At 28.3% G+C, this 16,314-nt stretch overlaps 2 protein-coding genes across 3 annotated transcripts; both read right to left on the bottom strand.

Annotated features, from left to right (window-relative positions):
* Positions 1-2,224: 2,224 nt before the first annotated feature.
* Positions 2,225-4,741, bottom strand: LOC100775205 (bax inhibitor 1). The gene is made up of 6 exons (XM_003549893.5): positions 4,550-4,741; positions 4,282-4,425; positions 4,108-4,199; positions 2,868-3,054; positions 2,566-2,721; positions 2,225-2,476 (listed from the first exon to the last, which is right to left on the bottom strand). Exons 1-6 carry the CDS (start codon positions 4,661-4,663, stop codon positions 2,429-2,431), a joined length of 741 nt encoding a protein of 246 aa, XP_003549941.1. The 5' UTR covers positions 4,664-4,741; the 3' UTR covers positions 2,225-2,428.
* Positions 4,742-9,523: 4,782 nt separating this feature from the next.
* Positions 9,524-14,356, bottom strand: LOC100820122 (vesicle-associated protein 2-1). 2 transcript variants are annotated; one of them, XM_006600789.4, is made up of 8 exons: positions 14,121-14,356; positions 13,750-13,840; positions 12,850-12,920; positions 12,647-12,728; positions 12,056-12,171; positions 11,826-11,957; positions 10,858-10,932; positions 9,524-9,828 (listed from the first exon to the last, which is right to left on the bottom strand). In XM_006600789.4, exons 2-8 carry the CDS (start codon positions 13,808-13,810, stop codon positions 9,697-9,699), a joined length of 669 nt encoding a protein of 222 aa, XP_006600852.1. In that variant the 5' UTR covers positions 13,811-13,840; positions 14,121-14,356; the 3' UTR covers positions 9,524-9,696. The 2 variants fall into 2 exon arrangements, with proteins under 2 accessions (XP_006600852.1, XP_003549940.1); XM_003549892.5 differs by having other exon boundaries at positions 13,750-14,354.
* Positions 14,357-16,314: the final 1,958 nt, after the last annotated feature.

The following is a 16,314-nucleotide window of genomic DNA, read 5'->3' as shown; positions in this document are numbered from 1 at the left end:
TAACTAAAAGTCATCAAATTTTATAACAATAATATATAAATATGTTTATAATATAATCTTAATAATTACATATATAAAAAAATAAATTAGACTTATAATAATACACAAAACATATAGTTAACCCAGCTAATAACATTTGATAAAAAGACATAGAAATGATATTTTCATTATATCTATTTGGGTTAGATTATAAGTAATGACAACAAGCAGTATATATTTCATTAATTATTATGTATTTATTAAAGCTTTAAAGAGACTACAAAGGGAGGGGGAAGGGGTGAAGTCCCCTGCTTGCTCCCCTTGTATCCCGTCTTTTATCTGTGATTACAGAAACATTTCTCTTGTATGGAATGTTAATGTAATATATGTGAATGTAATGCTTTCAAACATTATAAAAGTCTTAGTGTAACATATAAGAAACTGTCAAATATAATATTTTCAAACATAAAAAAAATCAGTGTGAGAATAAAAAAATGGTGTTATGTGAATTTGAAAAAAAAAAGCAAGTATAATTTGCTTTAAACAAAGTTGATATTTTAGACCTCATAATTAATTATATAATTTAATCCTTTAATTTAATGTATTTAATTTCAACATTTGACTCACCATTACTTTCTTCTTGGGATTTAATTAAAGTAGCTCTATTGGAGCTTTCCATGTTATTATATACTAAATTAGAACCATTCAAAGCTCTGCATGTGATGTGGCATCCCACATCCAGCTTGATTTGATTTTTCTCACATCAAATCCATGTACCCATATCAAAGAAAAAGACAATCAAGTTTTGGACAAGATAACTCATTTTTGGAAAGTTTTCCCCCAAACAAGATTTATATATCCAACTTTGAATTGAGTCCAAAAGACAATCAAGCTGCTGCTAAAAGGGACAAAGTTCCCACCTGGTCTTGCTACTGGTGGATCCAAAAAATTGAGTCCCCTACCTACCACTCCCAACCTCATTTGGCTAAATTGTGTTTTCTTTCTAAATTAACAAATCAGACTTCAACTATAGTCGAAGTTTGAATTCCAAGACGGGTTATATGATGCGTCAGACCACAATGACAAGTGACAACAAGCTTGAGACAAAACTAAAGTTGGAGATTTTTCAGCGAACTTGAGGAGCAAGTGATAGTTAATTTCTGTAAGGGAACTGCTATTACTACTCATGATGTTAATGATAATATAAATTCTCCTTTTCCAGATGCAGTCACAATTTCATTGCAATAGTTGATACTGTGAGAAATTACAGTAAATACAGTAATAATAACGTGATTGTCAAACCTAAAAAAAACCTTAAAATTATGGTTAAAATTGTTGTCATGATGCTATCACAAAGATGATATCCGATTTAATTCTTAAGTCAACATTGTTTTTTTTTAAGTAATACTACTATTGATTTGGAGACAACTGTTATAAAGGAAATATCTTTGAAGAATATCAGACTTATAAAATTGATTATGCACTAAACTCAAAAATATGGGAATAAGAGTAAAATTCAAACTTAAGTAATCAAATGTTTAAAGGCATGTTCATACGAACTCTTCTTAGATATGAAGAACTTCACTCATTAACCACTTTCTCACATATTCTAACTTGAACGTTGGAATCTATGCATGTGCCATAATCGGAGATGCTTGTCGCGAGCTATTGAAAATCATTGCTCTTCCCACGTCTTTCTTCACGTTTCATTAAAAAACAAAATATTGTACAGCTATCAATAGAAGTCATTAGTTTGAGAAAAATTAAACTGTTTTAAGCAAAGTCTCAAATTTAAACTTTATGAATAAAAAAACAAGTAGTTAATTGAAGCAATCCCAGTATAAGTTGCAACCTTCGATAATATTCACTCTAATAAAATGGTTACTAAATATCTTTAACAGGTCACGGTAACACAATATATTTAAGTCATTTGAGACATTGAATTTTACTCGACAATTAAATTCTTAAAAAAATTATTTTTATACATAATTTCTATATAAAAAAACTACCTTTATACATAAATTCTAAAAAACCAAACTACTTAAATAACATAAACTAAGTTACTATTTCTCCTACAAACTGTCTTCCACAACATCTTTTTTTTCCTTTTCAAATCAAGTCTATTAGAATAGCACATCCTGAAAGTAGTTTGTAGGCTTCATTGTCCAATTAATGTTTCCTCCATTTTCTAAAATAAAACTAAACCGAAAAATAAAATTGAGTGAAGGCTACGTCAACATACTGCTTAAACCAAGGAATGATGTTTATACTATATATTATGATTATTAGCAAATACATATGAAAATGTTTAAAAGAAATCCTGACATTTACCATTACAGCAAACACATAGCTAACTACTAACTACACAAGGGGACCAACAACTTCTAAACAGCTAATTATGTATTCTCTACAAACCAAATTACTCTACACATAGCAATCGGTCAACCTATTAATCTCTCCTCCTCTTCTTCTCATTTCTCTTAGATGAATTATTCAACTGTGAAAGGATAAAGAAACCTTGTTAATACCAATTCAACGGGAGGAAACAAAAAAGAAAGAAGACCAACAAGAACTGGTCCAACTCACCATTATATTAAGAATTCGCACAAAGATTGCAGCCAAATCAGTGAACAGTGTCAATGCATGCTTAACATAATCCAGGTCACCAAAGTGAGCCCTCTCAATGATTACTTGAGTGTCTACTATAACGTAGCCCACAAACACCAAAAGCCCAAAGTACAACTGCAAAAATTGCAAATAAGTACCCCGGAAGTCCGAAGATATTTTTTAGTATATAACACGACAAAATATATACCATAGTAGAAGGGTTTATTTATTTTTCCTAAGTATGTGTCACACTAGCAAGAATAGACAGCATTGTTAGTTACCTCAAATTTGAATAGAGCTATAGAGCCCCCAAAGAGAGAGGAATCAGAGTGCAACCACATAAGAATGGAAAGCCAAGAAGAAAGCAAACCACCAAGGTAGAGGTACTCCCTTCGCCTTGCAACTAAGGCTACTGCAGAAAAGCAAGCAAAAGCCAAAGAAGTTGCCACAAATGCGCCAATGATAAGGCTGCAGAATGGAAGAAAAATGTCAAAACATCATCCTTAACTCAACACTAGTCACATAAGCAACTGCCCATTTATCACATAAAACAAAGAAATGCTTAAAAACACACTCTTATTGGGTAAAATTCATGTGGATCCTATTTTCCTATTATGTTTGGCAACACCTTATCAACACATGTAAAGCCAGCAATTCAGTCAAATTGAGTAAGCAATGTAGAAGCTACTCTCAGTGGCTTGTTTAGCATGGATCCTATATGGTGTACTATGGTAGGACAATTAAACAAACAAGTAGTGCCCCCCACATAAAATTTCACCAATAAGAGAGAATTTGTTAGAAAGATAGCATTAGAAATTGTACTTTTAGAAACTCCTCTAAAGAAAAGTCTGTAAAAAGAATAGTTTGCTGTATCAGCAAACATGTGCATGAACGAATCCTCAAATGGCGATGATAATCTATTAATCACATCATCAACTCCAGCCAACTCCAATTAGTAAATTTTGAAGAAGATTATTATACACAGATATGGATCAACATTGTTAAAGGCAGCACACTAGTAAATTACTATGATTGCATGAATATACAATCTAAAGCACATTAACCAGAAAAAAAGAAGAAAGAAAGAAACTTGATATCCATTTCTAATGAGCCGCTTCTGCACCTGATTCCTACACCAAACCCCAACACATTCCTAATTGAGAAGGTGGGTTGGATGGTTAAGGGAGAAGGAAAGAGGGGATCTGAGAAAGGTCACGAGTGTGGTCCCCTCTGCAAACAAAAACTAACAATACTAACAATTAACATTTGCTGAACAAAAAAAATCCCAATTGAGAAGAGAAACACACTAACTTAGCAACTCTTTCTCGTGCTCAATAAGGAAGGTGTAGAGAGTTTGACATGATAATTATGATTAAGAATAATACAACTCATGAGAAATACATACTACTACTATAAATTAAAATCATACTTCAGTCACTGGATCAAAATAAGCACAAGACTCACAGCCAAACGATCAAACGTCATAACCATAATTAAAAAACACAATCAACAAACGCATACCCAGGATCAATGGCAAAAGCCAAACCAATCAGAGGTCCAATGGAAGCACCCTGAAACAGGGCCGAAGCCATCAACAGAGACAACCTCTTTTGCTGAAAAACAACAAAACAAAAGAGTGAGAACACCAACAAATAAGGCTCCCAGTGCAGAAAGAAAGTAGATTCATATTCATACCTCTTCAAAAGGGGGTGTAGATAGCAACCAAAACATGCTCCCAATGGAAGCCACCGTGGTGAGAAAACCGCCAATGTTCCACAGAACATGAAGGAAGGCTCCAACAGCAGCAGCCACCACAGCGCAACATAACGTAAAATAAACCTGCAATTAATCAATTAATCAATAAATCACAATTCTTAATACATATGCAAAGACACTACAAAATCAATCATTGGCATAAGCAGAATCATTTTTCAAATTGAGAAATGACTTAATTAATAATTACCAGTTTGATGTGATTCTGAACGAGCGGAGAGATCTCGCGGAAATTCTTGAGAGTATCGTAACTCCAGCTGCTTCTAGAAGAAGAAGACGATGGGGACTTGAAGAAAGTGTCCATCGAAAACAAGGAATCAAATCGTATCGTTTTCGTGATGTGATTATTACAAGCACAATTGGTTTGGTTAGACAGAAACAAGGCCACGCAGCTATATAGAGTGCGCGCGCTTTTTCTTTTTCTTGTTTTGTTTCTGCTCATCACACACACTACGTCATGTATGATTATAATTTAATAATTATTTGGTAAAAATTATTAACAAAATAAAAATGGATGTAGATTACACTAACATAAATTGAGCCAAGCATAAAAAATAAAAATAAAATGAGCCTTTTCTTATCAGTTATTAATAAAATAATTAATTGGTAAAAACAAATGAGGTTAATTTTTGGAACCATGAGTACATCATATGTAAAACTTTTTTACATAGTACCAGAAGAATAGATTTTATCGGCAAAAGAAAAAAAAAAGAAGAATATAGATTTAATTTATATAATAAATTTAACAATTGTTACATTATGTTATAAAATAAGTTACTTAAATAAAATCAACTATCGATATAAATTCAATTTTTATAACGAATTTACACAAGTGGTAAGTAATTATTCATATTTTATAAAATAATATAAATTACTTAAATCCCATGGAAGGTCAACTTTCGAAAAGTAATTTAATAATTTAATATTATTTAAATAAGTTATTTCATTGTTCTATGGAATAGGTCGATAGGATAGGAGGTAATTTTAATAAATGGAGTGGCTCTTGGGTTCATGAGTTTATCACTTCATCCTATCAAGAGGTTTGCATTTTTTTGTTGGTGTTTGACTTTCATACGTATGGATGGAGGGGCAAACAACCTTTCGGGCATTTTTTTCTCAAAATTATTAGATGGGTAAATTTTAAATCAATATCTAAAAAGGGATAACTAATAGGGTAATTTATGATAATTGAAAATCATAAAAAAAATTATAATTTTTTTTTCATTGAAGTGATAAGAAAATTTATCACTTCAATTTTTTATTTTTTTTAAATGACTTTAAAGTAAGAGATTTTTTTTTTGTTGTTAAACATGATTTTGAAGTTGTAATGAGTTTTTTTTTTTACTAAAGTCGTAAAGTATTTTACGAGTTTAATTTTTTTAATTTTTTTTCACGACTTTAAAGTTGTAAGGTATTTTTTAAAAAACGTAAATAATTTTTTATTTTAATTATTTAATGAGTTGATGTATATTTTCTTTTTCATTTTCATTTAATATTTTTTATATTGTTTTATCTAATATTTTCTATATTTTTTATAATTTTTTTTCCTAATACTAAGGATTATTATTTATTTTTATAATAAAAAAATAATGTAAAAAATTTAAATTTAAATAAAAATATTAAAATATACTTTGTTCAACAAAAATATTAAAATATTTTGTTACTAATATTAACAAATAATATTAACTTATAATTTATCAAATAATATTATTTTTAAAAAACAATTAATTTTTTCAATTATCATTAAGTAAGTTAATAATTTATAATTTATAATTTATTTTAATATTAAAAACAAAAAATAATTTAGTTATGAAAGTAGTTATTAAAATAAAATAACATAATATATTAATATAAAATAAATAATACAAATTAAACATAAGCATAAAATTAAAAAGTAGAAAAAATATATATTGTTAACTTACTTGGATAGACCGTTAATACGAGTATGTCTTTCAGTTCTACACAATGAGCCGTTTTTAGACATATTTAAAATTAATTTGTTTATCTTATTACATATACGACTTGTCACCCATCTTCTCGGCTCGGCGTGTGTCTTGTAGTCTCGAATGATCAAACATAAAATATGAATCCAAATATTAAGGTCAGTTATTTATCTCTGTTTCCAAGGGAATAAAAATGATACAAATAATTTTTTGTTAAACAAATATTTAACACATTTTAATATTTTTATTTAAATTTAAGTCCTTTACATTATTTTTTTAATTTAAAAAATAAATAATCATCATTAACAATAGTAAAAAATATAAAAAATATTAAATATAACAACACGAGTATGTCTTTCAGTTCTACACAACGAACATTTTTTAGACATATTTAAAATTAGTTTGTTTATCTCATTATATATACGACTTGTCACCCATCTTCTCGGCGTGTGTCTTGTAGTCTTGAAGGATCAAACATAAAATATGAATCCAAATATTAAGGTCAGTTATTTATCTCTGTTTCCAAGGGAATAAAAATGATACAAATAATTTTTTGTTAAACAAATATTTAACACATTTTAATATTTTTATTTAAATTTAAGTCCTTTGCATTATTTTTTTAATTTAAAAAATAAATAATCATCATTAACAATAGTAAAAAATATAAAAAATATTAAATATAACAATATAGAAAATATTAAATAAAACTAAAAACATACATTAATTCATTAAATAATTAAAAAATTATTTATGATTTTTTTTTAAAAATACCTTATAACTTTAAAGTCGTGAAAAAAATAAAGTCGTAAATTTACGAGTTCAATAAAAATCAGTTACAACTTTAAAGTCGTATTTAAAAAAAATACAAAAGAAAAAAAAAATCTCTTAGTCATGTTAAAAAAATAAAAAATTAAAGTTGTAAATTTTTTTATCACTTCAATGGAAAAAAAGTCAAATTTAGAAGTCGTACCTTATCCCCTTCCCTTCGCGGTATGAATTTAAATTATACCCCATTTAGTAATTTTGAAAAAAAAAAAAAGTTCAAAGGGTCGTTTGGCCATTGGAGACTTCAGCTCTTGAACTTTTACCAATTATCTGAAGAGTTAATAATGAAAAAAAAAACTTTTAATACCGTAAAAAAATCAGTCATATGATTGTTTTATTATTTTATTCTATACCTAAATCTAATTGAATTTGATTAAATTCTTGGTAACTGTATATGATATATAGATAAATACTATCATTATAAGAGGAATCTCCGCTTGTGTTCTTTTTTTTTTTTAATATTCCACTTGTGTTCATTATAACACATAAAATTTAAATTATAAAGAAAAATATAAAAAAATATTACTCTTATAAAATACTTATAATTTATTTCAATTACTAATTATTATTATTATCATAATCATGAGGTATATTAGTATTTATCTACATATTATAAATTTCAGTATTCTTTTTTTAATAAAAGAAATTTTAGAAACTATTTTTTTCTCGTTGAGTCACATAATTTTTCTTGCATTAAGTATCTCATTATATTTGTTTTTTTATTTTTCATTTCCCTTAAATATTATTACCTAAATTTAGATAGTTCGAATTAAAATTTGACTATAATTTTTAATCATTACTTTGAACACATCATATTAAATTAGTACACTTTCAAAACTGTTATCCCTTTGATTTAATTCTGTCTAATAAAAAAAATCCTAATTATTTTTAAAAAAATCTTAACTACATAATTTCACTACTATTTAATATTAATATTTTATCTTTTATATATATTTTTATTTACATATGCACAATAAATGATAAATTTACTAGCATAAAATAATGTGGACGGGCATTTTTGTAATTTTCAGCAAAGGAGGAGATTTGTATAATGAAGGTAAGAGGAATTTACTCGTACATACATTATTACCTTTTTCAACAAGACCTATATGTCCCCAATTTATAATTTGAAGATTTCGATGCAACTTATTTTCAACATGCAGTTTCGTTGACTAGTTTTGATATTAACGTTCTCTTCGGTTAAAACCAGGAGGATATTGACTCATATTACGATCTAACTTACAAAACTGTTTTTTTTTTTAGTTTAAGTGAGTTGGAAAAGCTGTATTTTTTTAACTGGAATTTTAGTTTTTCAATAAAGATCTTAAAATATTCTCACAAGCTTTAAAACTTAGATTATATGATAAATTAGTTATAATACTAATCCTCACTTCAAAATTTAATCACACATGAAATTTATTGACATAATTGGTTAAAATCAAACTAAATTTCTCCATGCAATCTCATGGTCATCAAGTAATCCACAGTCACAAAGTATTTAGGTGTAACAAAGGGGTTTAGCCCTCAGCAGGATGTATGAGTTTTATAATGTATGAGTATTATAAATTCTTGATATTTTGTTCATTTCCTATGAATAAAAAAGAAAGAGTATTTATTTTTGAATATTTGTATTAAAATATTATCTTAATAACTCTTGCCAACATTTAATATCGATCTTTAATAGCAATTTGCAATGGTCAAACTTTAATTTTGATGGAAAAAACAATACAAGCTAAGCACTTAAGAAGCAACACTTTTTGTTGTATTTGTCTTAAACTGTTAATAATACCCTTTTGGATCTTGTTGATCAATGCATAAGTTTTATTTACGATTGAATTAGAATGTATTAAAAATTATAGTAAAACCATTAATTTTTTAATAAGGAATTCGTTTTTAATTTCTTAACCAATTATAATAGGTCTATATTTGTTTAGTTATTAAGTAAGGTATATCTAAATTTTTTGACAAATCATGAACTGAAATTAATTATTTGATTTGACTTACAAGATTATTTAATTTAATGATTTTTAAAATAGAACACTTTAAACTCTGTATTTTTTTTTTATGAATACTACGTATAAAATTATTTTAATTTAAAAAATAATATATTTATCCTTCACACGCCTCCCATCTAAAAACCCAAATTTCAATGATACTACCCTTGAAAAATTGGAGAAAAAACCTAACATCTTCTGCTGATTTGGAAAATCAGTAAAATAGCTTGTCATTCACGATTGGGCCAGCACACATCCACGTAACTTGGCCAATAACAACTTGACATGTCAGCTTCCGAATGTTTAATGTTTCAGAAGAAATTTTGTTTTTATTATTATTATTATGAACAAGTCAGAAGAGATAAACAAAGGAACAGAATGTCTTTTTCACAGGCACACACACAATAACTAGGTAGTTTTATAGTATAGTAACTAGGTATGATTGCCTTGATGGTTCTTTGTAATAACCATGAAAATGTGCAAAATGAATAAAAATCCCATTCAATAGAAAAAATAATTCTTTACACTTAATAGCACGGAAGGGTCTGCATGCAAAGGTTTTGATCAGTGTGAAATCATTCTGTAGGTGGTGAAGACAATGAAAGTTTTAAAAGCAAACCACACAATAATCCAATGAGACCCACAAACACGGCAAAAGTGAAGGAAAAGCCTGAATCGCCTCTACGATTTCTTCTTTTCAGAATGTCCTACTCATCAATAAAACAGATACAGATCAGGATTAGTGATATTTTTTTAGCAATCATTGTCAACTATCAATTTATCAAGCAAAAAAGAAAATAAGCAATGCTGCTACAAATTCAGATGTTTAAATGTTAACTTCCACTAATCAAATTTAGGATAATTTAGCTATTTTTCACCACATGACCAATTTTAGTGCAAGGATATATTTTACAGTTGACTTTAAAATGTGTTTTGGTCAAGAAAAATAATTGTTTTATATTTTAAGTTCTCTCATGAGAAAAAATAGTTTATTCATTGATAAAATAAAGAGTTCAATCACAAATCATCGCGTGTAATAAGTTTATTGACCTTTATAATAATTAACTTAAAAATCAAACCTATCACGATTTTTCATTGATTGTCAGTGTAAAAACTCTTTACAAATCAGTATAGTGCATAGAAGTTAAATCAATAAAAATAAATTATTTTCTTAAAATATACAATTATTTTCAGCAAATGTCTCCTTAAATCATAATCAGAGAAGTAACTCCTTCCATTCCAAAGAGATCTAGATAAGCTATAGAATGTCTCCTTAATTCAGAATCACAGAAGTAACTCCTTCAATAGAGGTTTACATTAGAATGAAAATACAGTCATAATAAACATTCTATATGGTTACGTAAATGATTTTAAGGAAATCTGGTTTATAATGAAATAATATAACTCTCCATGCATAAATCACAATGAACTTTTTCCAGTATGCCAGTCTATTCTAATTTCCCTTTCTACTTTTTTGGTTTAGTCACTCTGATCATATATGTGGAAGTAAAATTCTAGATGGAATCTTTAGCAAAATCTTATTATCGTGGAGTAATGCAGAGAGGAAAAACGTTAGTAACGCTTTTTTGACAAACTTTGTAACACACTCTCTAACCAATTTCTTATCAATGAAGCAATCCACATGAAATTCATCTATTGATAGTGTGTTAAAAAGAGCTTATCAAAGAATGTGTTGTTTGTCTTTGCTCATGCAGGGAAATATGTAGCTTAATTACCAGTTCCTGCTGCAGTTGCCGTGATTGTAAGACGTAGGCATCTCTTTCCTCCTTCAGGCGCTGCACGGTTTCACTCTTCAAACAAAGACAATTTGATGTAAGAATGAATGGTTAAGCAAAATAAACAGTAAAGAGGTTTGGTAAAGAAGCTTGATCACAGGGTATTAAATGCTACATTGCAGGAAACCATTCACAATGAAGTAACAAAACATGTACAATACTTGGTAATGTTTTAGACATGACCATTCAAACTCACAAACAGAGCTCATCAAGCAACAACTACTAATTCATTCATTAACAGAAAATTAGGAACATAATTTAATAGCATATGCTCGAAGGCCATCTGCCAAGGCAGAACATATAAGCTTTCAATGTAAAATTAGGAATATTATAAAACTCATGTCACAACCAGAAGAAATACACCTCAACTTCAGTTTATGATCTATAGCCAGTCCCACGAAGGGTAAAATGCTACTTGAATCTTTCATATATTATCTCTGCTAAACCAATTTGTGACCAAGGCAAGAAGCATAATTTTATTTCCGTAGTTGTCATAGGTGAACCTATACTTAGAGTGAATAATCTGCTAGGTGCTCTATGCCATTTAAAACTGATGAAACACGTTTATACTTTCCACATTGTGTCATCAACCCAGAAAATCAGGATACAACCTAGAGTAAAGTTGAGTGTGACCTATAGAGTAGATGTCATTTCTTTTTTCACTTGGCCAAATCATCCTAAGAAACCCCTTAATCTCATTTGTTAGGCTTAATCTGTTACAAAATTTGCATTTTTTGTAAAGGGCCAACGCCTGGATGTGGAGATCAGGATTCCACCTTGATACATAATATGCAACATATGACTAAAATGATACAATCTAGACTCAAAATCACCAAATTTGAGAGGATGCTTAAAAATAAAACTTAAAACTGATTTCCCCAAATGGAGGGTGAATGGGAGAAACTCACAGAATTAGCATCAAGTTTTTGAGTTGAATTCTTCACTGTGTCATCTTCTGTGCTTCCTTGGGGTGACATAGGAGAGATATATACCACTCTTAGTTTCATATCCTCTATCGACTTTTCGCCATCCTTATTAAACTGCAAGCCAAAACAAACAATGTTCTTGATCAATTTGTTTCTCTTTTTTAAATTTTAGAACTGATCCTATAAAACAATGACAGTGCTGGCTCTCTCACAGTATCTGGCGGAAGATCGTCAACATCAGTGTTTGGATTCACTATTGTACTCTGCAAGAGAAACTTGTCTTTGCATTGCATGTCTGGAGGGTATTCTTGTTGAGCCTGGAGGGTGACTGCACAACACAAACAGGAGAATATGATAGAGATGCTAATACCGCATAATGGTAAAGAGCTCACAGCTCATAAGAAAATAGCATATATGCATATGATTGGTTTTCCACTTAATAGTATATTTTTCCTAGTTCTTAGTTATGTGAAAGAGAAAAATGCGTTTCTATGTCCTTTGATTGGTTGAAGTTACCAGTCTCAATTCTTCTTAAGATCTAAGCTCACTAGTTTCCCCTTTTCTTTTTTCCTTTTCTTCCTACTTATGTCTAATGTGAAACAGCATTTCCAAATTATGTCTACTAGATGGGTATTCAGTTATTTGTTTCATATCCCCTAAAGGACTACAAAAACTCTTTGGTATCAACTATCATGTCTTCAGTAGTCCAACATTTCAAATTATCAAAGATCTGATCCAAATTAATAAATATTATAAGAGTAACTAGACTTAAACATTTTTTCTGCAATACTAAGAAGAAGCACCTCTGATGATACATAGGTCCCATGGATGTACAACACCGGTATTAGGTCGTACAAAGTACTTCTTTGGTGAAGTGGTTTTGACCTAGCAAAAAGCAAAACAGCACTGAAATCAAATGCAATCATGAATCATGCACTAAGTCAACAGCAGAAAAGCATGTCCAGAAACAATAAGTTTGTTCCTGTAAGGGGAGTTAATAGAGTACCTTAAAGGCAACGTAGTTCTCTGTGTTATTCAGAACTTTAAGATCGCAATATGTTTGCTTCTCCAACTCAACTGTTTACATGAAAATTATCAGCATAACATAACAGAACAACAACTCAAAATTAATTGGGGAAGGAATTCAGATTTCTGCTTTCCTACTATTTGATAAAGCAAATAGGGAAAACCAAAATTCAGTCCTAAAGAAAAGTGCTCCTTATTCAGTTATTCTATGAGACTAGTCAAATATAAATGCACAAAATCAAACCAATTTTCAAGTGGTAAAGGAAACTTCACATTGTCAGCAGAATTACCTATTCAACATTGATATGTTTTATTTAAACTAGTATTACAGTTCAAATTTCTGTCACATGTAACCAATAACCATGCCTCCTTTTGTCACTATTCAATCACTTCAAAATCCTTGCTCTTGGTTGAAAATTCAAGATCTAGATATTTATACAAGTATCAATAAATAACAATTCTAGCAATTATAAAAGCATTCAATGAAAATTAACAACAAAACTTCTACCCTTATCTCCCTAAACTTTTTGTGGCGGAAATGACCAGTTAGGTAGATAGCTAATTAATTCTACATAGGGTTGCACCAAATATTACACTAACCTTTTCATCCAAATTCACCGTTTACTTAAATACACTACTTATTGGTTGACTTAATTTGTCGTACCTAAATTGCAATTAATTTTCTACACACAACCCTGGCTGCAAGTAACCATGTCCAAAATTTAAATTTTCCCAAATAGCATTCCAGAAAAGAAAAGAAAAAAAAAAAAGATGAACGGTATTACAACCCATTAATTTTGTTTCTATATTGAAAAATGGTTTGCGTGAGAAAACAAGGAAAAGAAAAATAGAAGAGCGAAAGGGTGGTATTACAACATACATTGGAAGCGAAGTTCATCAGGGTTAACGGTTATCAACGAATTTGAAGCAGAAGCTGTCATGACGATGAAGAGATCGATCGATCAAAGTTTCTACAAAAATCACCAATCAAGTAGGACCAGCATGCACACAACAATAACTACGTGAGAGGCAAAAAGGGTGGGTGCGTGACTCAAGGGTAAGAGAAAGAATAGAGGAATGGAATTGCGGTTACAAGTTACAACATGCGGTGGAGCGAAGAACATGGGAACCGAAGGCTCAGGGGAAAAAAAACATAAAAATGGTTCCAAGTTTGTAGCCACAGAGATCGCTTGGTCTGAACCAAAGCGAAGGAAAACCTCGAAGTCAGAGGAAACAGAGTATGTTACGTACCGAATACCAATGCTTTGTGTTTTGTGTTGTGTGTCGTGGCTTCTGTTTCCGGTTGTGGCAGGGAACGAGAGTTTTGGTGCGGTGTTGTGTTGCGCACCCCAACCTCTCCTCAATGGGAATGTATGAGAGAGAGAGAGAGAGAGAGAGAGTTGGCACACGTGTCCAATGGAGGAAACGTTTACGTCCGGTTCCAAAATGCAAGGGGGGTCCTCGTAACGTGTCAGTGGAAGGAAAGCTAGGTCCACTTGGCCTAATGCCTGCTTATATCACCTTTATTATTTATTGTTATAATAACTTGTAGTATTTTAACGTGTCTTATACAAAATAAAGGTTTGTTTTATGTAAAGAAGGACAAGAAAGACAATTCGTACTGGAGTTGAAAGTTAACTATATAGTTGTGATAACTTGTTGATAGTTAAATACTTCAAATAAAATGTTGTAATCCACTTTTGATTTATAATAATTGAATGTAAAAATATTTAAAGACTAAATGCTATTATTTTCTTATAATAGTTATAGTTATAGATCAAATTTATAAAAAATAAATATTTTTAAATAGGCCAATTATATTATTTTTTTTCTATTTTATTACTCTCTACATTATTGTGTAATAAAAAAATTATTTTAAAATAATTATCATTTAAACTTTTAACAGTAATATTAATTTTATTTTTTTATTTATATCTCTTATAATACTAATGATGAATAACAAAATTTATAAATAAATTAATAATAATATAAGATTAATTTTTTAAAATTAATATTATCTTTTATTTATTTATTTATTGTTTTTTCTTGATTTGTGTATAACAATCTAAGATAATAATTATTTTGGGACAAGGGAACAAGTAAAATATATAATAAATAATATTATTAAACATATAAATTATATATTTTATTTATGGAAACAAATAATCTATATTGGGATGTATTGTTATTATTGATTTTTTTATATTTTTTAAAAAAATATTGAAATTCAAGTTAAACTTAAAGATAATTAAAATGATAGATGAAAAGAAATAAAAAAAAGTAAGTTAAACCAATTAATAGATATTAAAGGGATAACATTAGCAGCCTATTTGAATTTTAATATCAAATATATACATTTCAAAATTAGTTTTTGATATTCAATTATAATTATAACTTATTAAAAGATTAATATGATATATCATATGCATATTATGATGTATTTGAATTTTTAAGGATATTAGTTTATGGAGTGTGTTTGACAAAATATTTTAATTAGTTTTTATCTTTTTTATTAGATAAAAAAATTTGTTTAACTATTTGTTAAATAACTTTTTTTATTAACTTCTATCATTTTTTAGACTTTACTTCAAGTGAGGATTTTTAAAATGTTAACTTTTAATTTCTAATTTCTTTATGTTTTATTCCATTTTTTCTCCTTGAATATTTATTATATTTTTATTTAAGATTAAATTTTATTATTCTTACCTATTTTTTACACATGAAATTTTTTCTCATTTTTACCTTTTTATTATATATGATATTGATAGTGATATATAATAATTCTATGACATTTTTTTATATTTTATAAATAAAAAGCTACAAGTGTTTAAAATTTATTTATTACTAGAATTATAAATATTACAAAATAATATTTTTTCAAGAAAATAAAATAAAATTTGTACAAAAACACTACATTAGTATGTTCATTTATGTAATTTTACATATTTTAACTATTTGAACAAATAATTTTATTTGCAGTAAAAAAATCATTATATATAAATTAGTATTCTATGCTCCTATTTTAAAAAATAATATAGTATGATATAATTACTATAGTTATTGACTTATTGTCGTATTCAACATATTACATATTACAGGAGGTTAGAATTTATCCTATCTTGTTGTTTTTTAACTCATTTTTTTTCTGAATAAGAATTATTATTTTCCTGGACTGAAAATATAAAAAAATGTGTGATGAACTATAGTGTGAATAAAAAATTTCCTATTTAATGAAACCATATTTAAATATTCTTCATTTAATTAATTTTTTTTTCAACAACTTTTTTTATCCTAATCAAATGTAAATGGTATACAAGTACTTTATAAAATGAATTAATTTTTTTAATTTAGACTATAAAAATTTCAATTTGGTGGGAAGAAGTATTAAACTGACACATAAGATAAAAATGATGATATTAATTAATACAATAAATACCCAATTAAA

This window comes from Glycine max, chromosome 17, assembly GCF_000004515.6.
Source record: "Glycine max cultivar Williams 82 chromosome 17, Glycine_max_v4.0, whole genome shotgun sequence".
NCBI classification, from domain to species: Eukaryota; Viridiplantae; Streptophyta; class Magnoliopsida; order Fabales; family Fabaceae; genus Glycine; species Glycine max.
This window is presented reverse-complemented; position numbering and strand designations above follow the sequence as displayed.